This window comes from Eublepharis macularius, chromosome 1 (genome assembly GCF_028583425.1).
Source record: "Eublepharis macularius isolate TG4126 chromosome 1, MPM_Emac_v1.0, whole genome shotgun sequence".
Lineage (NCBI taxonomy): Eukaryota > Metazoa > Chordata > Lepidosauria > Squamata > Eublepharidae > Eublepharis > Eublepharis macularius.
Genome location: NC_072790.1, coordinates 147901177 through 147926429, shown reverse-complemented (window position 1 = coordinate 147926429; position 25253 = coordinate 147901177). Strand labels below are relative to the sequence as shown.

The 25253-nt window shown below is 42.2% G+C and overlaps 1 protein-coding gene across 3 annotated transcripts in view; it reads left to right on the top strand.

The window, feature by feature from the left end:
- The window catches only part of SIPA1L2 (signal induced proliferation associated 1 like 2), a 137622-nt gene that overhangs the window by 9740 nt on the left and 102629 nt on the right, over window positions 1-25253 (top strand). For all 3 annotated transcript variants that reach the window (XM_054988074.1, XM_054988065.1, XM_054988055.1), the window contains exon 2: window positions 19727-21411. In XM_054988074.1, the coding sequence (XP_054844049.1) occupies window positions 19950-21411 (1462 nt within the window). In that variant the 5' untranslated portion in view covers window positions 19727-19949. The remainder of the gene's footprint in view (window positions 1-19726; window positions 21412-25253) is intronic.

Here is a 25253-nt window from a genome sequence, read left to right as displayed (position 1 = left end):
CTGCTGCAGCGGGCCAGCAGTCTCTGTACTTAATTTGGAATGTGCTGATGCCCACTACATGCACTCAGCAACCCTGAAAGTCTTTAAGCAGTAGGTCTACTGGTTCGAGGCGACAGTGGGATGCCTTGGGGTAGACCCTCCGGAGTGTGTGAGAGGAGATGATGAACAGCGCAGATCCGGAGTCGACCTCCATCTCACAGGGCACATCTTGGATTCTCACCATCACACTTATTTTTTCGCACGTTGGTGGCTGTAATGCAAGGACAGATGAGTCACGGGTTTGTACTACCTTGGCGCCACGTAGCTCAAGCATGTGGCAATCATTCTTGCAGCTGTGTGCACAAGGGGTCCCCTGAAATGCTTGTGGCTCTTCTCGTTTCTTACTGGCAACCTTGGTCTGCAGCACCTCTTCATCTTCAGATGAGAAGACATCCCCAGTGCGCCCCTGGTGGACGAGCTTGGACTTGTGGGACTGCGGTGGAGTGTGTGACTGCCGGACCTCTTTTGCAAACTGTTCTGCAGCTTTAGTGGCGATGACCTCGTCGTATGCAGTCTTGAAGATCAGATATTTCTTGGCAGACAGATGCCTCTGGAGCTTTTCATCCCAGAGACCTCATACCAGTCTGTCTCGAAGTGCCATCTCAAGGTTGGGGAAATTGCATAGTCTGGCTGCTTCTCAGAGTGCTGTGATGAATGCCGCTATGGACTCGCCTTCTGCTTGGTCTCTCTTATAGAACATATGCCTGCTTGCTATCTCTGAAGGCTGTGGTTAGAAGTGTTCTCTGAGCTTGTTTTTGATTGTGTCGAATGCTGTACTTTGCAACAGGGCGGGCACCACTAGAGCCCGGGCAATGTCAAATGTGGACCGCCCACAGATGCTGAAGAACATCGCTCTCGCGAGATCTGTGTCTTTTACTTTGTTCACTTCAGGGTAGAACTCAAACCGTGTGATGTAGGACTCCCAGTCCTCAGCATTGGAGTCGGAATGACTTCAATTGGCCCTTGGTAGCCATGTCTACCCACTGGGTACGGAGTGAATGGGTGCCAGGTGGTTGAGGCAACAATTCCTCCCCAGCAAGTGATTCTGCTCTGCTTCTTGGCACTGCCTACCCAAACTTAGTAGTTTAGTTCCGGTCTTGGGGCTGTGTACCCAAGCACCTGTTAGTGATTTTGCTCTGATTGTGGGGCTGCATACCCATTCCAAAATCCCATCCTTGACGCCAGTGTTAAGTAGTGGGTTCAGACTCTGAAGTGATTTCAACAAGCTCTTTATTCAGCAGGAACATCTCTGAAACACAGGCAGCAAGCTGCAGGTATTTATACACAACTTCAACCCCCAAACCACGGCCCAGCTTTGTTAACACCCTATAAGAATCACCTAACTAGAAGCCCTTGTTTGCATCAGCTATATGCATTGTATCTTATTTACAGCATAGCAATTGGTCTTTATTGTGCTGTTATGATTGGCTGCTGCCAGCACTAACAACCAATGACAATGCAGACTTCAGGAGCTTTGTTTGTGATAGAAGCTCAACCAATATATAACAATTAACTTGTCCAATTGCTTTCATTTATGTTTAAGACACTGGTGATGAGCTTAGATTTTCTGCAGTAAAATAAAAATGTTGTAAAATTGTTCCAGTGACTGAAGAGAACAGCATTATTTATGAAGCAAGATCTGACTGCATAAATGTTTAGCATGTGTCTGAACATATAACATATCCACTGAAATAATTTTGAAATTTAATTGGAGAACATTTGATTCTTAAATGAGACCCATGGCAAGATTTTGTTGTTGACACTTTAGAAGAAATGAGTATCTACTTTAGAAGTGATATCAAAATTGAATCAAGGACACTGACTTCAATGCACTTAGAAGATTGTTGATTCTGTTTAGAATTGCACTGTCCATTACTCGGTTTAGTGGAATTCCCTTACGAAGGAGATTAGTTTGACCTAGGCTTAACAGGTTTGCCCCATTGCTTGCCAATTGCTGGTGATCAGTGGGAGGGCAAACCCACTGGTGATCACCTGTCATTGGCAGGCAACCTGGGAAAGTGTGCACCAGGAGCACTCCCAGCGGGGCACAATAACATCACTTCCTAAAGCCATGTCATTGCTCTGGCCGCAAGCATGTTCCCGCTCCTTGCTGGGCTGAATTGGCTCTGTGTGAAGTGTGGGAGCACGCCTGTGGCTGGCATGAGCACTTTCCGGAAGTGACGTCATCATGCCTTGTCAGGAGTGCGGCACACACTTTGCACATGCACAGAAAGATGATTCCCTGTAAATTTCTGTTCCCCCGCACTATCCTGCAGGGAGGTTTTAGGGACCTGGGAACCGTAGTCTGATCCCTTTATCAATGTCTTCTGCTAGTGGGTGAAGACCTTTTTTTGTTTGTTTGAAGGTTCCTTATTGACCCTCCTTACTATTTGTTTATAATTATTGTTCTCTGTGTTTGCATGTGTACTGTTTTAAAAGTTGTTTTTAAATGTTTTTAACTGCTTCCTTGAGGGCCCTAAATGGGTGGAAAGGTGGGATAAAAATATTTTAAATAATGTATTCAATATGACTTACCTGAAGTCTCCTGTGTATTGCTTGCCACACGTGCAATTTCAGTGTGAGTTGCATGCAAGACAGTTGCAATTTCAATATGTGTTACATGCAAGATTACAGCTTTTATTGATGAGCTTTTGAATTATACCATTAATATACCAACAGCTAATGACAGTTGGTTTTACAGATATTCCAGACACTAGTTTTTAAGAGAGTTTTTTTTAGTATGGACATTAGGGATATTACAAGAGGGGACCCATCTTAAGAAGGAAGAGTTTATATAGAAAAAGGTTTTTGTAAAAAGTTGGTTCCACTTTTTGGTATACTGGAACACCACAGTGGTTCCAGAAAATGTAAAATGGAAAGTTCTTATTACAATTTGAATTTTTATGTCTTTTAAAGATGGTTTTTCCTTTTTGTTTCTGAAAAATTGTTTTGGATCTTTGGAGTGTTGGTGTCTCTGTAATTTGTTTGCAAAGCAGACTTTTGGATGGGTTGTTGTCTTCCTCAGTTCTTGTTGTTTATGATATTTCTCTTAAACATTTTTTAAAAATAGGAGATATATAAGGAGAGATATAAGGACTCAGGGGAGGGGAAATCCCATTTCTCCACTCCTTACCACCACCTTTAGCTTACCCTCCATTTCTTGCCTACTCTCTTACCTCCAGGGTTGCCAGGTCCCATGGGGGCTGAATGAGGGACAGGGGGTAGCGGAGGGGACAGGCACTTACCCCACACCTCCTGATTTTTAGAGAATTGGCCCCCAGCATCACCCTTCACTTTGGCTTCATGCTCAAAATGATGCCATTTTCTAGTGATGTGAGAACAAGTGTGCCCATTTCAGCTACGTGCCTCCTGGCTGAAGTTCATGCTGTCAGCTGGTTTCCCATGCCTCCCCCTTCCACCAGCCAAGTGAACAATGGTGGGGGAATGGGGGCCAGAGGCCTTTCCTCCACTGTGGCAAGGGAGCAGGAAGTTTGTGTCCCTCCCTGTCTGGTGCTGGTGGCTGTGTTTTTTTTCTGTAAAGGAACTAGTATTTTCCTGCAAACCTGGGGATTTCTCTGGCATTGCAGGTCCCTTTAAGGCTGGCTCTGTTATGAGGCGGAGGTGCAGCCCTTGGTTATTTGATATAGGGATGCTAATGTGTGGTGCTGTTATCATTTACTTCCATTAATATGCATGTTTTATGTAAGACCCTTGAATATTTGCTGCTGATGCAAAATGTTTATTACCAGCCTAAATATTACAGGGATTAATGGAACCTCTCTAATAACAGATGTTTTTAAAAATAACATCACAAATTGATGGGGGGAGTGTTTTTAGCATTCATTTGATTTGAGAAAGTTGGGGATAGCTGATCAGCTGTTGATTGTGTATTTTTATCACAAGTTGTAGCAGTTGGAGAGTTATTCTGTCTCCTTTGTATCCAACAAAAGCAGTGTAATGCTTGAACAGCCAGATCAAGGTCATTTACAGTTCCAACTGTGCACACTACAGATTTTTATTCTGCCCTGCATAATAAAGTAAGAGTTTGCTGAAAGAAAGGGCATCTACAGGATTGTTTTTGTGCATTCTTAACTATATTTTCATAAATGTTCAGTTTGATTTTTTTTGGCAATACTACTTTTTGTTTGTGCTTAATGTAGTAATAATCTATTACCTTTATAAATACTCATACGTTGCAGCCCACTGGAAAAGCATCTTTGTGTAACACTGAGATACATTGGGCCAATGTGAGTGACTTTCGCACCTTATGTGTGATGAAGAACAAGAACGGGGGGCAGGGAGTAGCATACCTTGGCTCCCCTGATACCTGGCAAGGGGTGTCAATATGTTGCCATATTATCTAACTTGGCATATGAATAATAATAATATGTCAGGCACATGGAAACCAGCCAATGCTAGAGACTGGACCGGAACCTTGGGTGGATGTCAAGATATGGCATGTTCCCCAGCATTCTTAGGACGTGTATTGTCTGAAGTGGCTCTGTGTGTTATAATCTCACTATAAAATGGCGCAGACAGAACATTGTGAATGAGTGAATAGTTGCTTGCTGGGCAATTGCAGTTTTCCAGCAATCTTCTGCCTGCCTCTTCCAAAACTGCTGCTGTCATTTTCTCATACTTCATGTGCAGGCATCTTCTTTGCCTCAAAGGGGAAGAAAGATTGAAAACACAACCTTACTCTGGACAGGAAAAGAATATCCGGCTGTGATTGTCGTGTCTGTGAGGAGGAGAAGGATCAGTAGTGGAGGCAGCAATGGTTGCAAGAACTATATTTACTGCAACACATAGACAACTAACTGAACAGGGCAGAACCAGGCCCCTACAACTCTAACCTCTACTCCAGCTATGGTTACAAGACTTGGGCCTCTCCTTTCTGGAGGGCTTCTGGAAGTTATCCTTAAAGCAAGAGTATCCATATACCACAGTGATCACTTTCTTCTGTGGCATGCACCATATATTCTGCCCTTTGGCAAGTCAATTGACTGGTTTCCTCCTGTCAAAAACTCAAATGGTTCACACAGTCAGGGGGGCTTTTGCAAAGGACCACATACTCCAAAATTTGGTAGTTTCCACCAGTTCCAGTCAGAGCTTAGTAATGACATAAGAAGATGATGCTCTGCAGCTGTACCATACCCAAAGACCATTGTACCAGCTCCCTCTTGAGAACCAAAACTGAGTTCAAATAAGCTTAATTGGATGGAATATTTGGATCGTCTGTCCTCCCACCATAACAATTTCAGACTTGGACCTGGGTAGATAACAAGGCTGGACATAACCCTGGAAATGAGCTCATTTAGAATTAACAAGCATACTCATGATATATTGACTCATGTCAAGCAGGACTGAACTTTCAATATGTAGGCCAGAGCAGGCCTGTTTCTTCGCACCCCCTACCTTTTGTTTTGCCTGGGGTAATTAGTCCCACTGAAACTTGATCCCGTGAGCCTTTGGAAAGTCACAGCCAAAGTAGCTGAATTGGCAGAAGTAGCTATGCAGAGTGAGAGATACTTTGATCAGTGCCGTGTGTGTGTGTGTGTGTGTGTGTGTTACATTAAAGCTGCTATCTGTTTCTTTTGGGGAATGCATAGAGGTACTGGTATACCTCTAGTATGGCATTGCTTTGGGAAAACAGCAAAGGAAATATTTTTCCATCCCAGCACTGCAGACCTCTTTGAAATGCTTCGTAAATGAAACTGATTATTTTAAACACGTTTCAGGTTTGGCATGAATTTGACTTTGTAAATAAAGTTGGCTTTGAATTTGATAAGGGGTTATAGAATAATCCTAAACATGTCTACTTAGAGATAAGTCCCAGTTTATTCATTGGGTTTACTTCCAGGAAAGTGTTTTTAGAGCTGGAGCTGCAAAAACACGTTAATTTTAGCACCCCCCCAAACTTATTTCACTACCCCCACACCAATGTCTGATTCTTACAGCCCAAACAATTGGCGAAATGGTTTTGCAGATTTTGCTATAACCCAGTGCAATGAAACAGCAGACAGCCTTAAAATGTCCTAGAAAGCTAGCCACAATGAAAAAGCTTAATGGTTGTTTTTGGAACCTGTCAAAGAAGTATGCTTGAATACTTTACTAGCAAGTACATTCTAGAGTTAGAGGGCCCTACACAATCCTACAATGGTTATGAATTTTCAGCCTTCAGGTGCTCCCTGAAATATTCAGGTACTAGATGATGCCAAAGTGCTAAGATCATAAACTAACCAGAAGCATTGGCACAAATTAGATGGACTATGTTCTCATCTCCACCCCCAACAGCCCATCAAGAACATTTTACACCAGAGGCCTCTAAACAATAATCAAGAACAGTCCTAAGAAAATTAGACAGCTATTGACTGTTGTTTTCACTGTCTTCTAGCTGCAGTAAGGACATGACTGGTGCCGATGAATGGGACCAAGACTCTTGTCCTGTACACAGGAAGTCTCAGGGTTTTGCTTGTACTGCATCATTCTTCTCAGCCCTGGTGCCAGGGTTACTGGCACCTGAGACCATCTTCGCGCACGCGCCTCAGGACTATGTGATGACATCACATGATGGTGTCATCACACAGTGATGTCAGGGCCATTGGCCAGCGGGTGGCTGGGGCGGCTCGAGGAGGCTGCCCTGGCCGCCTGCCGTCCCTGGCCTGAGGCTGCTGCACCCACCCCCGGCACCCCCTCCAGCACCCCTTCCGGCCCTGCGGTGCCCGCAGCCCCCGCCTCACCGCCTCAACGGTAGCGCCAGCCCTGATTCTTCTTCTTCATATATGCTTTTTCTGAAACAAGATATCATATTGCAATATCTGTTCCATTTCTTATCATGCTGGTGATGTAGATGAAACAAATTTTCTACTTTTGTTGCCACATGGAGAGTTTGCTGTTGAGTTTCCTGTCTGTAAACAAAAGTAATCTGTTAGCATAATGGGATTTTTTTATTTACAGGATGCTTGCTGTATGAAAGGAAGGAAAGGTTCTTTTACAGAGATCAGTTCATTGTGTTCAGGCTATTGATGACTAAATTGACTTTAGAATACTTTGCGGAAATTAGCTGCAGGCAGGTGCATCTATTTTGAGTATGATCTGAGGAAGTCCTTAACTATTTGCACTATTGGAAGATGTCAGAGCTAGTATAGCTCTTAATTTTTCCTGTTTTAATTTATCAGGGAAGTTAAACAACTAATTAAACTTAGACTAACTTCAAAATGGACTAAATTAAGAATTTAAAATAAAGAGGCATGGCAGTTTTAAATATAAGGCAAAACAAAGCCTGAAAATGTGCCCCTGTTTAGGTGATATCTCAGTAGCTATAAATTAGGAGATAAGATTAATTAGCCAAGGCTACAGGAGGGAAGGGGCTGAAAAGTTTTGAAATGTTCAGTTTTAAAAAAACACTTTGTAGTGATCTTAGGGTTTTCCACTCTTTTAAGAATCTTCCACACTTTAATTTATCATCTGCACACTTTGCTGCCTTGATCTTTTATTTGATTCTACACCATTTATGAAAAATGAACTAGTTCTGCTTCTAGTACAAATACTTGTGGCATCTCCTACTAGGGTTACCAGGTGCCCGCCAGTGGCGGGCAAGCTCCCGGGGATTTGCCCCCTTATCCGGCGATTGCTGAGCGATTGGTGGGAGGGGGCAAACTCCTGGAGCGTGCCTGCCACTGCTATGCACCTCAGGAGTGCCCACCATGTGCGTGCTCCCACCCCTCATGCTGGCCGCTGGGAGCATCCCTGTTCTCCAATTTGGAGTGCGCGTGTGGGTAAGTTCCAGGCCCCTGTCCTCCTGCTGAGAGGATAGAGGGACCTGGCAACCCTATCTCCTACCTATTTCCTGCTACTGTGAAAACCACATATTTGTTTCTTCCTTTGGCTTCCTGGTTTTTAACCACCTTCTAGTCTATGAGACACTTACCTCACAATTACTAAATTTTCTTAGATTTTTTTCTTTAAGTTTTCTTCCCCTTTTATAAAGTTCATTAAAATAAATAATAAAGGCCTTTAAATGTGGTCATAACAATTTATAACCAGAGGGCAAGGTAAAACTTAATGCTTGTTAAAACCTGTAGTTTGGCACCTTCTCCTTTTGTAAAAGTTGTAGCTTTATGAGGTGTGATTGCCAAATTTCATCATGCAAAAGAATTATAATATTTCTGGCATGATGGTTCAGGGGATGTAAAAGGCATATTTGAAGATCTTTAAGACTGCTGTTGTAAGTAAAATGATGTGGTGCATTAAAAAAAATAGGGTTGCCAGGAGCCAAAGTGGGAATTTGGGGGCGGGCAGTGAGGTACTTACCTTCTGCGCTCCTCCATTGTGCCAAAAAAATCATTTTCCAGTATGACAGAGGAGCTGTAGGGTGTGCTGAAGCCCAGTTCAGTAAATTGCCTGTTTTGGAGGCGATTTTTACTGAATTGAGCTCCAGCAGACACCAACAGCTCCTCTGTCACTAGCACATCAGGGGAGCACAGGAGTTCATGCACACGCTTCTTTCCTCCCTGCCTCCCCACCCCCACCAACAAGGTGAACAGGGCCAGGAGCCAGCAAGTAGGGGAGGGGGAATGGCAAGTCTAAAAATAACACTATTGATTAGAAAATGAGGCTCATTTAAAGAACTAACTGATGCTTGTGAAACTGTGGATGGTCATTTTTTTGGCAAAGTTGATTATTGCTGTGAAAGCAATAATCAATTTGGGGTTTTTTTTGTGACCACTTACTGTGTAACCTTGAACTACTTCAATTTCAGCATAACATTTTTTTTTGTAACTCTTATATACTGACCAAATAGAATAGTATTTCATGCTGGCTGAACACAACGTCTGATTATCACCATCTGGTCATCAAATTTTTCCCTGCAGCACAGAAAACAAATGACATTTTATTCAAAACTGAACTTCTATGCTGTAGTCTATATGAAAAGTAGAGATTTATTTCTGACAAAATCTATACAAATCAGTAGCATAACAGGTTAATATGGAGTGGTTTATGTTTAAAATGGATTTAATTTTATTTATAGCCTGTAAATGAGATTAGAACATTATATATAAGTATATGGTATCAGTGATTGACTGACTCTTTCAGTGATGGAAATACTGAAATTATTAGAGCACTTCCTAAAGAGCTGGAGCTTTGGAAATCAAGACACCCTGATTACTTGGAAAAAAATTGAAACCAGTACATCTGTACATGTCTCTCTCAAAATAGGAGACTCAAATTATATCACCAAATATAATACAGGTGAAGAGGATGCATATTTGGCATTGAACTGTAACTGAAATGATTTTATGGAATGGATCTCTTGCTCTTCTTCCTTTCCCCTGAAGCCTCTGAAAAGCTGCTCCTGAGATTTGGGGAAAATGTAGGATGTAGACTGGAGAACTGAAGTTTAAAGGGAAATCAACAGAAATTGTCTTTTTTCCCCATATATGCAAGCTGTTCCACAAAAGGCATGTTCTAGCCTTACTGTAGGCTCAGCACTGCGTTCCGAAGGTTCCTCAGTCTTCAGGAGTGGTTTTGGGAGTGTAGACGTCTTCAAGGGCAGGGAGAAGTCTTTGAACCTGTTCCCTCCCTTGATAGTTGGATCCAACCCTTGGGGGATACGAGCCACAATAGGAGGAAAGTCAAAACAATATCCCCCTGGTGCCAGAAGAGACTTCTTATAGACTTGAACAGTTGAATTTAGGAGATGGGAACACTGCCAGGGATGAAGTAGGTTTCATCAAGCTGCAGTAAGAAGTGGACAAGGATTCAGGCACCCACTGAACCAGAGTAGATCCTAACTAAAGAGACTGTGCTTATGGAGTTTCTTGCCCCACCCCACACAGTTCATTACTATACATGTTTTCATTCAGTATTTTCTGTGTTTTAAAATTTTAAAGGTTTCCTGTGGACACCCTGTATATTTGGATTCTGAGGCTAAGCACCATTCTTAGATTTGGTACTCTCTATAAGGGCTGCTTTTTGGAAAACTATAAATTAAACGCAATAGTGCAGGATTATGCAGGACTGAATTCATGCATACAAATAGTATGATTGAGGCTGCAGGATAAATTTAACAAATACTTGTGCTAGATAAAGGGCACTTCACACATAAAAAAATATCTCTTATGTGAAATGTTTGTAATTAAGGATTATTCCAAGAAATTAAGGAGAGAATTGCAAATTTCATCAAGATGTGTTTCTGAAGTGTGGTGTGAAAAGCATTTATAGTTGGCTTTAGCAAAACCTGTTCAATGAGCACTGTCTTTACAAAAAGAAGATGTTTCTTGGGGAGGGAGAGAATATATATATAGGAAAAACAGGGGAAAAAGTAAAATGACAGAAAGGAACACAGAATAAGGTGCCAAAAATGATCCTGTTAAAATAAAGTAAGCAGACTTGCTTAGTTAGAAAAGGTGATAATTAATGTGGCAATCCACAAATAATATTTCCTTGAGAAGGCCTTAGCTTGTTTACTTGAACACCATTGTTCTGAAGTGATAATGTAAATTACAGAACAATTCTAAGCCCTATATCCAAAGGGTTTAGGATGGTGACTAAACCCTGAGCTGGCATATTCTGGAGATATGCTGTCTCCAAGCCCTGCTGGCACCAGGTCAGTGGAATGTTAGCCCCCTCTGGATACATAACGGTAATGTGGGTCCTGGATTTGCTTCATCACCCAACCAGATACCTTAAGGTCCACGTGAAATGGTCTAGTTGGTGTGTTTCTGTGAGGGAGGAGAGATATCTCTGTGACCCTCAATATGGGGCATATCCCATCACTCACCTGGTGAAGGATATACCACCTTTCCACACATGTGAATGTGTGTAGCAGAGTACACAGTGAAGTCCAGTGAGAAGAAATATAATTTAAGATAAGTTTGTTTAGTTAAGGAAGAGTTTCATTTAAGAACTATTTACAATAATATATACAACAAACTGAGAGAGACACATATTCATCACTTATACAGGAGAGAGATAGAGACAGTTTCACCAACAGACATGTTACAACTGACACAGACAGAACAGAATCTTCACTCACAGTAGCGGGGGCTACTTCAGGAGCTACAGATAAAGAAACTATACAAAGTATCAAGCTCTTCAGTCTGCAAGCACCCTGCACATTCAAATGAGATCACAGTGCTGTATTCCTACAGTTTCAGCCTCTAGGACTTGGCTGTGGATGGCTGCTGTAACCTGGCAGTTGGTAGGAAGGGCAGAGTGAAGCCCAGGTGGCATGGCTGCACAGCAACCTATGGCACTGGCAATGTGGGCTGGCTGGTTGAGTGAGGTAGGGAGCGATGTATGAGAAGGGAGGATGATCTGGTGTAGTCCTTAAGTTTGGGTCAGGCAGGTCGAGACAACCTTCAATGGCAACAGCCCGTCTGGAATTTTTGTTGTAACTTAAATAGCCAGTCTGCACCTGCATGCTCTTCAAGGTTCATGTCAATGAAAAAATAAGGTGCCCCCTCTTAATTTACCTCAAGTACTGTTGCAGTTTAGGATAGTGACTAAATTTACAGCATGTGACAGCACTCAAAAGTACACTACACGGACTTCTTTCTCAGGGTTGCCACCCTCCAGGTGGGGGCTGGCGAGCTGGAATCACAACTGATCAGGCTATAGAGATCGCTGGAGAAAATGGCTGCTTTGGAAGGTGGGATTTATGGCATAATATCCTGATGAGGCCCCTCCCCAAACTCCACTTTTCTCAGGCTCCACCCTCAGATCTCCAGGAATTTCCCAACCTGGAGATGGCAGTCCTAATCCTTAGGTAGGACAGTCCTAGTTCAGATGATAGGGCACACAACATATAACTCTGGCCTATGGTTGCCAACTCTGAGCTGTGAAAATCCTGGGATTCAGTCACAGAGGCTATGGAAGGTGGAATTCAGGGAAGAGGAGGGTGCTTAGGGATTTGATGCTATAGAGTCCACCCTTCGAAGCTGCCATTTTCTCCAAAAGAACTGATCTCTGTAGTTTGGAGATCTATTGTAATTCTGGGTTAATGGACCATTGGATACTCATGGTGAAGGGTCCTTCTCCTCTGAGGAATGGAGGACATCTTGATGGGTGATTCCTACCTCCATTCAGGGAGGCAGGAACAAGTTTTCTATTTCCTGTCTTCCTAGTGGGAGTCACCCTTTCTTTCAGTTTCGGCAACTCAGAGAGCAGTTATAGCATCCTAACTATGAATATGACTCTCTAGAATTGAATAACAAGGAGAAAGATGAGTAACAACATGTTAAGGGGAAACAACAGGACAGGAAGTGAATTTGTCAGGCAGTCAGAGTGAAATGTTAATGAGTTCGGGAGGGACAAGATATCCTCCTTTCCTCATGGTGAGTATCCAATGGTCCATTCTCCCTCTGAGGCGGAGGATATCTTGATGGGACATTCCATAGTAGTGTCCTTATTTTCTGGGTGGGTCATTGTCATCTGGTCGTAAGATATGTTGTAATACTCTTCTACCAAATGCTGCATAGTTGAGTTGCAAGTGTTCAACTTACAGTGTTTAACAAAGTTAAATACAGAAGACCAAGTAGCTGCCATTGCAAATCTTTTAACTGTAAGATTTCTGGCAAATGCTATGTTGGTTGTCTAGTTTTTGAATTTTGTGTGCTTCAATGATGCATGCCTTGAAGGTTACTGCTAATGGCCAATTTAGACATCCTCATTTGTTTATTCGGTGAAGGTACAGAGATAAATAAAGAAGTAGTTTTCCAGATTTGCTCTGTTCTATAAATAAGTGCTTTTAGTGTAAGTCTTACGTCCAGAGTACGCCACGTTTCTTCTTTGGGATGAAAAGTATTTAGTCAACTAATAGTAGACATAATTCCAATGATCTGTGGGAGAGATCACTTTTGAAATGAAGGTAGGATCTGTTCTCAGGACCACTTTATCCTTGTCAAAGATACATAGCTCTAGCTAATTAGCAGGGCACCCAGTTCTAATACCCTTCTTGCAGATGTAACTGTGGTAAGGAAGAAAGTCCTCAGCCACTTAAGAGGAATTTCCTTGATAGGCTCGAAGGGGTGTCTGGTGAGAGCAGACAGAACTGTATGCAATTTCCAAACCAGAAATTGGTGAACCTGTGGCAGCTCCTTCAGAGTATCACAGTAGAGGGAGCTATGTATGTGAGGTGTTTGGACAGAATCAGACCCTGGTAGCATGGCAGCACTGTTGTTAAGACTGTAACCTGGCATCTTAAGGTTGAGGCTCTGAGACTGCTTGCATGACTGACTTGCAGGAAGGATAGAATGGATCTGGTTTGGGATCATGACCTTAACCCCTTTTTCTTCTGCATCTCCAATGAAAGTTTTCCATGATGCATTATATATCCTGTTAGCGGACTGTCTGCTAGAGGCCAGTAGCATATTGGTTACTTCCTGAGAATAGCCTAGCTGAGAGAGGTAATCCTGCTCACTCTCCATGCGGTTAAATGTAGCTATTCGGGGTGTGGATGCCGAACTAGGCATTGCTGGAGCATATTGGGAAATGTAGGAAGAGTCAGTGGTAGAAGTGTTGACAGCTATTGAAGAAAGGAGAACTTTGCCCCTTTTCTCCTCTTTTGTTTGCCTTGGCAATCGAACCTTAGCTGTGGCTATCTGACAAAATCCAATAATTAGAGGAATTCAAGTAGGTCAGATAGAGCATAAGGTGGCACTCTATGCTGATGATATGGTATTGTACCTATCATCCCCAGATCAGTCATTAGTTGAATTACAATCTATTTTACACCCGTTTGGGATTATTTCAGGTTTTAAAGGGTAAATTCGAATAAATTTGAATTGTATCCTGCTTACTTAACAGATTATACTGCTGCTAGAATCTGTTCTTTGTATCCATATAAATGGGTTATGCAATTTTGGCGCCATTTAGGCATAAATATACCAATTGATCTAGCAGATTTAATGAAATGTAATTTTACAGCTATTATGGAATCAACCTTTGTTCAGATAGAATGTTGGAGTAAGCTACATTTTACCTGGGCAGATAAAACTATGATACTGAAAAGTTTTATATTACCTAAGTATGTATTTCTGTTCAGGATGCTTCCTGTTGCTTTGCCTTGCAAGGTTATTCAGAAATGGCAAAAGATTTTTAATAATTTTTTTTGTGGAATAATAAGACCATTAGAGTAAAATCTCATGTCCTGAGCTAACTGGCAACAAAAGGAGGATTGGGTGTTAGTGATTTATTTTTATATTATCAGGCTTTGGTTTTAAGTAATGTTATGGAATTATTAACCAGACAGATACAGGGCAATGCGTATAGTATAGAGAGTGCTTAAGTTTACACTTATACTTCACCAGATATTTGTTGAATGGATGCAAAGCACTGACCATCTATAAATGCTGCTGGAGTATTGACCTTGCACTGGGGGATCTTCTAGTGCTGCTCCACATCTGGACAGACTGGTGTCCATGGAAACCTGTTCCATTACTGGAATGCAGTATTGCTTTCCTTGTAGAAGGTTGGTCATCCTTGTCCACCATATGAGGCTGGTTTTTTTATACTGTGAAGGGGACTTGAATGGAAAGATTTTTCTTGTTCATAATTTGTAGTTGGAATGGTTTCAGAAGTCTGTAAGGGTCTTGTATGTAGTCAACCCCACTGAATGGCATCAATACTTGGAATCAGTTTGCAAATGTCATCGATGAATACTTGGCTTCATCATGATCGCTTGTGACATCTCCTTTCTCTTCTTTGCCACTGTTTCGGTTAGGAAGAGACAATTGTGTGCTGTGTCTAATAGAGCTCCCAGATGTTCTAGTCAGTATTTGGATTATAAGGAACTTCTCTGCAAGTTGATCAGGAACTTTAAGCTTGTAGGCATTCAGAGCTTGACCCGATTAGCAAGTTATCCAGATAAGGTTGTACATGAATGCTTTTTCTCCCTTAGCTTGTCACTGGGTTGATCAAATTCTTTGTGAAGGCCCTTCGTGCTGTGGAGAGTCCGAATGGAAGTGCTCTGGACTATAGATGGAGCCCCCTTGCGCAGAAATGGAGGAGTCTTCTGTGTCTGGAAAAGATTGGAATGTGGAGATACGCTTCCATTAGATCTAGCACAGTAAGGTGTGAAGGTCGGCCCCGAGATCCATGAACAACAGGCACTAGGAGCTGAACCTGGGACCTTTTGTCTGGACTATAGATGGAGCCCCCTTGCGCAGAAATGGAGGAGTCTTCTGTGTCTGGAAAAGATTGGAATGTGGAGATATGCTTCCATTAGATCTAGCACAGTAAGATGTGAAGGTCGGCCCTGAGATCCATGAACAACAGGCACTAGGAGCTGAACCTGGGACCTTTTGTATGCAAGGCAGGTGGTCTGCCACTGACCTATGGACCCTCCATTAGTAGGGATTCTGTGATAGATCTCATCATCTTCCATCTGAGATGCCTCAGTTTGATGAATGTGTTGAATATATTAAGTCTAGTATTACCCTACAATCTCTGTTCTTTTTGGACTGTGAAGAATATGGAGTATTCCCCTTGTCCCAGGGGAATGGAGGCACGAGAAAGCAGGGGTGCACTTACCTGTAACAAGAGAGCTGTCTATTTGGACTGAAGAATTCAGAGTCTCTATGAAGTCACAGCAACAGCCACTATGGTACACTATGGTACACACACCTGTGTGTATCTGAAAAGGTAAACTAAACTAAAAAAAAACTCATAGCAAATAAATGTTAGTTCTTAGGGAGCCACTGGGCTTTTATCTTATCCTACAAGGATGCAATTTGTAAGAAATAATCAATGGCCACAGTTCATAGCACTTTGGCCCATAATCTTTATGCTGCAGGATAAGGTTAAACACATTTCATGTTCCCTTCAAGGGGCTGGTAGAGAGGTCATCATGATGACTTGTTGATCAGTAGCTTAAAGGAAAAATTGCTATGGTTCCCACATAGGCTAACAGTTTATTGCATTTGCTATCTACAGAGAGTGAAATAGAGATGAAGTGCTATTTAATCTGCAGATTCTCGACCACAATAGTGTGTCCTCTTTGTTTCATATCCAAAAATATCCAGCTTTTCCCCATGCAGTTATAAACATGTGTTTGGAATCCTGTTTTGTAGAAGGGAAAGGCTGCTGTGGGATATGGGGGGTAGATAATTTCTAACAGCAAAGGGCAGAGGAGAAAAGAATTACGTGTCTCTCCCTGATTTTCTATTCCACGTCCCTCCCCCAGGGAAAAGTAGCTCTATTTTTGTTACAATTGTATGTCTATAACCTGTAGTTTTGCTCTGATGTACCATAAGAATTTGTTGTCATGCAATACTAATTTGGTTGGTTTGTCAGTATAAGTCAACTATGACTTGACAGTACTTTCCACCACCACTGCTGAACTGCCAGTTGACTATTGTTATCTTCTATTTCCAATTGCTTTAGTAGCACAGTCTGCAAAATCTGATTGTAGTTTCTTACCTTCTAAAAATATTTTTGTGAGTATGTGGTCTTCAGATCAGATTTCAGTAAACAACTTTTTAATTTTAAAGAGTTCTCTTAAGTTTTGGAAGTAACATAAGATTTGCTTAGAAATTATTTTACTCATTAGGATTTAGAAGCTGATTCCTTTTCCAGCAGCCATTCATTTAGAATTTCTATGGTTATAGTGGCCTTTGATTTGTTTCCAAACAATTGATTTTATGTGAAGCAGATAAGCTGATGTCATGGTCCAGTCCTTCCTCTTGCTTATGCTAATTATTAGATTGCGTTTGGCAGTTGTAGCTTTGTCTGGAGAGACTCTGAGTATAGATTATACAGCAGCTGTATGCTACTCAGCTAACTCTTGCAAGCAATTTATAGCACTCTATATTTAGAAAGTTAATCCTGGGTCTATTTTATGTATGATTCAGTTTGAGATGTAGAGAATGTGTGCTATATGTTCTACAACCATGACTTTTTATATCAATGCTTGTATAAAGCCTGCGTGCATACAACTTTCTTCTCATTATTGGGAACTCTTTTATAGGGTGCATATATCTCTGTTCAGATTCTGAACATGTTCTGAACATGTGGGGGTCTGTAGTAAGCACAGCACATGCAATCTCATTCTCTTTGCATAGTTAAAAGTCCCACACACAGGGCTTTTACAGTGAATGGTTGAGATAGTTAATGTCTAAAAGCAAGCAGGTTGTGTATTATATGTGAGATTATGAAGAAGACAATAACACTTAAAACTACTCTGCTTATCCATACGTTTGTTTGCCTTTTATTCATTTCTTTTAAAATGGCATGACAGAATCCCTGGATCCTTTAGATCTTCTTCCCATAGCATTCTCCAGTTTCATTGTAATTAGTTTCCATAAGTTTTAATAATAATTTAATTAAGCTGCTTGCCAGTTGGGCAATGAGTTTTACTCAATGTCCTATAACTTTCCATATATAGGGAACATTTTAAATAAACTCATCTGGTATATTTGCCAGTTTTTTAGTTTGCCTGCCTTACTAGGCTCTGTATACTAGGCAATGCATATATCTAAATAATTTTAAGAATTTCTCATTGTATAATTTTCTATCAATAAGTTCCGGCCAGCCTGATACGAGGGACTCTTCCATGGCTCTGACCCTTGGCTTGTTCCCCCGTTATAGTCAATCCACCTTCATCAGGCTGGATGTTAAAAGGGGGAGGGGAGTTTCAGACTATGATCTTGAGACCTCCTGAATGTCTTTTCATACAGGAGCAGACAGATGGTCTCAAGATGAACTTTTTTTCTTCCTCCCTTTTCTTTAGACTTCCAGCTTCATAAAAAGTTCAGGAAAACTCAAATAACATGCATTGGTTTGTATCATTTTGGTTTATCTTAATAAAGGGTGTTACATGGATTTTGTTTTGGGATGTAAATGTACCAAACAAGTTGTACCAATTTGATCAAGGTAAAAGATGTATAACTCAAGACTTCTACAGTAATTCTTTTCCTTGTTTGTGTCCTCCTAGTTGTGTGTGGAGGGAGGGAAAGAATCATTTGTTATTTTCCAAAGGGTTTTTTTTTTGTTTTGTTTTGTGCATGATATAGTCTTTGTAGTACTGTAGATGTTACTACTGTCTCAATGGATGTATTTTTTCCTCAATGAAAAAAGATCTCTCTCTCTTTTTTCAGTGGGGTGGATCCACCAATCCTCCAAGAAACCTAAGGATCCTTCCTCCAACTTAAGTGACCCTTCCTCCAATGGAAGAGTCACTTGTGGGATGAAGGCTTCAAACATGAACCAAAAGGAAATACATAAATAAACTTTGCTTAGTGAAGTGATAGGATAGGTGTATACAGGGGCATTAAAACATACTTTGTTATGGCGGCAGCAGCCCGCAGAGTGGAAATGGCATCCATGCAACTAGCACATTGCTACAGTCGACTGTCTCCAACATTTTGGGCCCCCAACCCATGGCCCTGAAACTTTCCTGTCCCCTAACTTTCCTTCTCCACATGTGGTAGGAAGCTGTCCTGTGCCATTTTGAAAGTGTAATTTAGCTCCATCTCCCACCCCCATACTGGAACAGAGGGAATGTCCACATCGATACTTCCCTACAGCCACCTTATAGACAGGTTTAAATATGATTGTTTTTAATCTTATTTAAAAAGGAAAGCCTGAGGAATGCCATGTAATGCTTGTAATGAACATGAGATCATGTCTTGTAGATGTTCCCTTCGAAAGCAAATACTTCCTGCTTTCCATTTGGGGTGGGGGGTGGGATCTACATGTTGAAGCAATCTAAATCTTTATATAACTGATCACTGTGTAATAATTTAATGGTGTTCTAATATGAAGATTTTAGGATAAAATGTTCATCAGCATATTAGGAATAAACATTGTAATTGCTAATGCTATAGTATTCATTTATTTAAATATCTATTTCAGCCCTCAACCCCAAAGGCCCTTTGGAAGGCTTCCAATATTAATTTAAATATAGCAAAACAGCAGTAAAGGAAAATTAATTAAAACAATTGCCAGTAACAAATTAGCTGTCTACAATAAATTAATAAATCATATGGAAAGAGTTAAAATCAAGATAAAAGAAATTTTTTTGTGTGGGTCAGAAGGAGAAGTTTAAAAATATCCCCTAAGCAACCAGAAGTATGAAAATAAATATTATGATCTAGTTCTCAGAGCTCAAAAGACTAGATGCCAGGAGAATGGGGCATTCCCATAACTGAGATCTCTCTATAGAGAAGGCTTTTTCCAGGAAAATCCTAAGCAGAGTTACTCCAGTCTAAGTGCATTGACTTCAATTGGCTTAGACTGGAGTAACAGTGTTTAGAATTTTACTGTTAATGGTATAAGATAGGCTCTGGTATAATTCTTAGTTCTAACACACAAAAGTAGTGAGAACAAAAATAAACTCATACTATGAGCTACAGGACAGGGGTGAGATATATTCTGCAATGTAATAATGTTTTACTAATTGCTGCCCAAAGTAAAGGCTCATGACCACTCAGTGTTTTAAAAAAAATCTATTCGATTATAGTCTAAAAAAGAACCAATAAATATTGCAGCTTGCTGAAATAAAAGGTAATTTATTTATATGTTTCAGTAATTTTAAAAGATGTGCATCATATTGGCTTGGAAATTTTCTTATGTTTCAGAGCTACAACTGATAGTGACTGTGCTGTAGACTCAGTTTAGATTCTGTATTTGACATTTTGCACGCAAAAGGTGTTGACAGATTTCTTCTCTCTCTTTTGGTACACAGATTCATGGAATAAAAGTGAGTGGATATCAGACTTGTTTTTGATCTGAAGAAATAAAACACAGAGTCAGAAATGACTTCCAACAAAATATCTTCTGGAACCTGAAAGGTTTAAAAAAAATATGTCTCATGGTTCTTTTTGGTCATTTTACAGTTAATGGAAATGTTCCATCAGCAGCACTTGTTTTGAACATAAGGCTTGGTACTCTTTTCTTATTGTGTGGATATGAATGATCAGAAGTCTTCACAGGAAGAAAAGCAGAAACTCAGCAGAGCCTCCTCAAAGTTCAAGGAATCTGAAAGAAGCATGCAGTCTGATGACTACTTTGCCAGAAAATTTAAAGCTGTCAATGGTAACATGGGTCCTCCTCTTCCTTTAAGTGCAACAAGCAAAGGTGAAAATAACAGTCCTGCTAATGGTACCCCAGCTATGCCTAAAATGGGTGTCCGAGCCAGAGTATCTGAATGGCCACCTAAAAAAGATTGTGTCAAGGAACTAAACAAAGCTACATGGGATAGTAGGCCTCAAACCAGTTACGAGAGTGTTGTATCAGTAAATGGTGACCAGAGTGAAGGACAGCAAAAAGAAACTCTTGATTTAGAATTTGCAGAGTCCAGGTATGCATTAGAAGACATATCTGTCCATTCTCCACATAGAGGGCTTCACCCAATAAGGCAAAGAAGCAACAGTGATGTTACAATTAGTGATATTGATACAGAGGATGTACTGGATCAGAATGCTGTCAACCCAAATACAGGCGCATCACTTCATCGGGAATATGGAAGCACTTCGTCAATTGACCGACAAGGCTTGTCTGGAGAGAATTTTTTTGCAATGCTACGAGGCTACAGAGTGGAAAACTTTGAACACAAAACACGTGTGCCATTTGGATTTTCTGAATTTTTTCACTGTGACACAGCAATTTCTCCAAGTCTCCATGCTGCAGCACAGATTTCCAGAGGAGAATTTGTCAGAATTTCTGGACTGGACTATATGGATAGTGCCCTGCTTATTGGTAGAGATCGGGACAAACCTTTCAAATGGCGGTTGAAGACTGAAGCTGCAGAAACGTCTCTTTTTAGAAAACTGAGAACTGCTAGAAGTGAACATGAAACTCTTAAATTCTCGTCTGAATTAGAGGATAAGGGGCTTGAGAAGAATGTTCATCCTTGGCATTGTCAGAAATGTTTTGCACATTATGATGTTCAGAGCATTTTGTTTAACATTAATGATGCAATGGTTACTAGGATAACTGTGGGGAAAAGAAAAAATATAACCACTGGAGCTTCAGCTGCATCACAAACTCCAATGGCAGCAGGCCAAATTGGAAGCTGTGAATCTCCTTTGGGAAGTAAAGAGGATCTCAATTCTAAAGAGAACCTAGATGCTGATGAAGGTGATGGAAAAAGTAATGACCTAGTATTGAGTTGTTCTTATTTCCGTAATGAAACTGGTGGAGAAGGTGATAGGCGGATTGCGCTCTCTAGGGCAAACTCAACATCTTTTTCTTCAGGCGAAAGTTGCTCCTTTGAGTCTTCACTAAGTTCTCATTGCACAAATGCTGGTGTTTCTGTACTAGAGGTACCTAGGGAGAATCAGCCAATTCACAGGGAGAAAGTAAAACGGTATATCATCGAACACATTGATCTTGGTGCATATTACTATAGAAAGTTCTTTTATGGCAAAGGTAAGAGAAACTTTTTACAACCTTTTTCACTGCTGATGGTTTCTGAATGGTTACCAAACTTATGGATAACTCAGTGGGAAGTGAAAATGTCAGATGTAAAATATCGTCTAATATCCTGATGGTGTGACGGCACACACGTGTATGCACACACATACATGTTCTCTCTTTCTCTCTCTCTCTCTCATATACAGTATACATACAGAATGCATTTGCTAATGTAACCGTTTTAAATTTGTTAATATGTTGTTCTTCTGAGTGTGATGAAAGCCCCAACCTATCTAGCTATTTTATTTGAATAATTCAGATTTGCTATTGATTGTGTTTCTCTGTCCAGCAAGGCAAAATGGTTTACAATGATGTCACTACTGAAATCTGTGTCCGTCCTCCAGCTAACATATAAGGGAATTAGAAGCATATGATATTCTGGTTGTAGGGTTGCCAGATCCCCCTGTCCTCCCAGCGGGAGGTGGAGGACCTTTTATTTACCTCCCCCTCTTCTTCTTCGTGTGCGCACTCCCAGCCTGTGCAATGATGTCACTTCCAGGAAATGATGGCATCACGTCGGCTACAGCTGCGCCCGGGAGCACTCCTGCGCTTCGAAGTGGGCCAAATCAAGCCCAAATCAAGATGGATTTGGGCCAGTTCGGCCTGAATTGAGCCTCTGCAGAGCATGAGAGCACTGCAGCACTTTGCAGCAGCCCGATCTGGCCTGAATCCAGCCCGATTTGGGGCCAGATCAGGCTGCTGAGGAGTGTGGGAGTGCCTCTGTGCTCTGTAGAGGGCCGATCTGGCCCAATTTGCGCTCAATCCAGCCAGAATTGTCCTGGATTAGCCCACTGCAGAGCGCAGGAGTGCTACCATGCTCCGCAATGGCCCAATTCGGGCTGGATTGGTCCCACGGGAGTGCATAGCACTGCCTGGGAGTGTGCCCTGGGAGGTGCATTCCTCCCCCGTTGGCCAGATAAGTGGGGGTGGAGGATGGGAGTGGGGGATCCCCTGCCCCCAGTGAGGGACTGGCAACCCTATGTAGTTGTGATATCATCACAGAGATGAATGAAATGTATATTAAAACCCCCCATCAATTGTTGTATCTGTTAAGGTGTCATAAATACGATAATCTGTTATACAAAAAAGCCAACCAATTTTTATCAAAGATAATGTTACAATGAGGATTGTGTAGAATGTTTTGTTTTCTTTCTGTGACTTCTCCTTAATATCATATATGGTTAAAACTGTACTAGCTGAAGCAGGAGGCCATTACTGTTCCAGATGTTTTTCTTTCTAAGATCTGTCAAGATTTTTTACATGTCAGTTTGCTATGTTCAGCAGCCTTGACCTGGATGGCCCAGGTAACCCACTCTCATCAGGTATTGGAAGTGAAGCAGGTCAGCACTGGCTATTACATGGATGGGAGGAAGTCCAGGGTTGCTACAGAGAGGCAGGCAATGGCAAACCACCCTACAAGGTTGGTATAAGTCAGTTGCAACTTGATGGCTCTTTACACACACATATGTTCAGCAGCTTGCATTTTGCTAGGATCCCAGCAGTGAGTACCTGTCATGTTTCTGTTAGGGATCCTGTATGCTGGAATCATTCAGATTTCCTGGCTGCTAGATGTTGCATGGTGAGGGGTAGAAAGACACCTGTTTGCCATGAATGACTAGATAAGTGGCAGTGCTTCTGGTATTGCAATAGTGTGCCTACATAGAAGAGCCCTGATAGGGAAAGAGTGCTTTGAAAAAGAGTTCTATTGAACTCCTGTTGAGTGATCTTTGAATGCAGTTGTCTGTGCATGGAGATGAAGTATCATGCTACAAATAACAAAAATATCTGTTACCATTTGAGTTCTGACATGCACCTGTGGTGATCGGTGCTTTTAATTGTTAGGAACAGAGGAGGGGTTGAAGGCACAAGAGTAGGAGGAAACGAAAATTATCACTATCGAAATCTAGAAGGACTACTAGGAAAGCTGTATTATTGTCTACTTGGAATTCTACTAAGAGGTCTACTTGGAATTCTACTGAGGTTTATTTAGTAAGGCTTACTGTCAGGAAAGCATTCTTAGAATTGCACTCTGTCAAGATTTTCAAATGTCATTTGTGGGCCACTGTAACTATAAGTAATGCTAACAAATAACTATTATTTATAAACTGAATTAACCTGGACTAGGAACTGTGTAGAATCCTTGACAAAGATTTACAATTTAACAAAACAAGACAGAAGACACGGGCAGCCCAATCCTAACCCCCCAGGCAGCGTCATCGCTTGTGCGTCGGTGTAAATGGGGCAGTGCTGCACGGCTCCCTATGGATTTTTGCAGGATAGTCCTGCCGGCGCCTAAGCGTGGCCAGGCGAGATGCAGCAGCCCCTAGGAGGGCCCCGCCCACCATTCCCAGAACAATCCTGCTCACACCAGCCAATGGCCACACCCCTCCCCTGACATTCAGGTGAGGGGCAACCAGCAGCGCAGCCAATAGGGAGGGCCAGGCTGGTGGCTGCAGCTTGGTGCACCTGCACATATCCTCCACCGCTGCCACCACCAAAAGAAAAAGGTTCCCCCTCCCTGAAAAGTAGGGCCAGATAGTAGGGAGCTGATCTCTGTTGCCTGGAGATCAGTCGTAATTCTGAGAGATCTCCAGCTACCACCTGGAGACTAGCAACCTCAAGTAGTCCCCAGGTTCTGGAGAAGCAGGTGGGGGGGAGGCGGGGCCATCAATGAGTGACAGGAACACCCATTGGGAACCATGTGGGAGGCTGGGAGGCCGTTTGGAAATGAGGGGAATGAAAAGCTCGCTCAGACTTGCTGCTGCGCAACTTGCACACATCACTGCATCTCTTCAAAGCAAGAACGGGGGCTGGATCTTGACAGCCATGTCCCAGTACTGGGGAGATGCCCCCCCCCAGAGTGAACTGACAGACCCTCCCCATGCCAAGTCCATCCCTGCTTCCGCAAACACATCCCCCACCTCCTGGCAGCAGCTTTCCACCTGCAGCAACCATCTTCCTGGCTTATCAGATGCCAGTAGCTCAGATTATCAGAGAATGAAAGTCCTCAGTGCCTCCCCCCTCCCCGCAGACACTCATGGGCCACAGTTCAATTCCCACCACTCTGCCTGAAGTTACATTGAGGGGAGGAAGGGGGCAGAGAGGCTGGACAGGGTGCCGCTTGATACATTTGTGGGGATGTGTGAGTGGACATGTGTGACAGGGTGTTGAGAGAGGGGCTAATGACAATGTCAGCCAGGCATGCAAACACAGAAGTTTGTTGTTTTTCAACACGTTTTATTGAACTGGGAAAAGTGCCACTGTCCCTTGGTAGCCAATGCATTTTGAGCAGCCCTCATTCTGCGCTCCCAGGAGTGGGGCAGAGATGCTGACTGCCTTGAGATACTGCTTCCTGGGCTGGATCTGAATGACACTCGCAGAGGATTGGGGTGGGGTGGGGGCTGAAGCAGACATGCTTGGTTGTCTCCCGGACAACGTGCCTGCCAGGGAAAGACACAGATGTGTAGTAAGTAACTCAGCCAAGCCAAAGCCCACACTCCAACATCTGAGAAGATGCACATAGTAGAGAGCAGCAGTGGGAGCTCCACAGGTGCAGCTGGTGACCAGCTGATGCAAGACCTCTGGCGAGGAAGTGCTCTGCCTTGGGGTGATTTTACCTTTAAGGGAGAAAGTGAGCAGGTAGTTACAAACACCTGGTTAAGAGTAGTTTTCTGTGCATTTGCCTCTGGGGCAGGCAGGGGCTGCCGCCACTGTCCTCTCCCCCGCCAAGGGCTAGCGGTCAGGTGAGTTCAGGTGATGGGGCAGCCAGCACAAATCAGTGAGCCGGCTTAGCCACC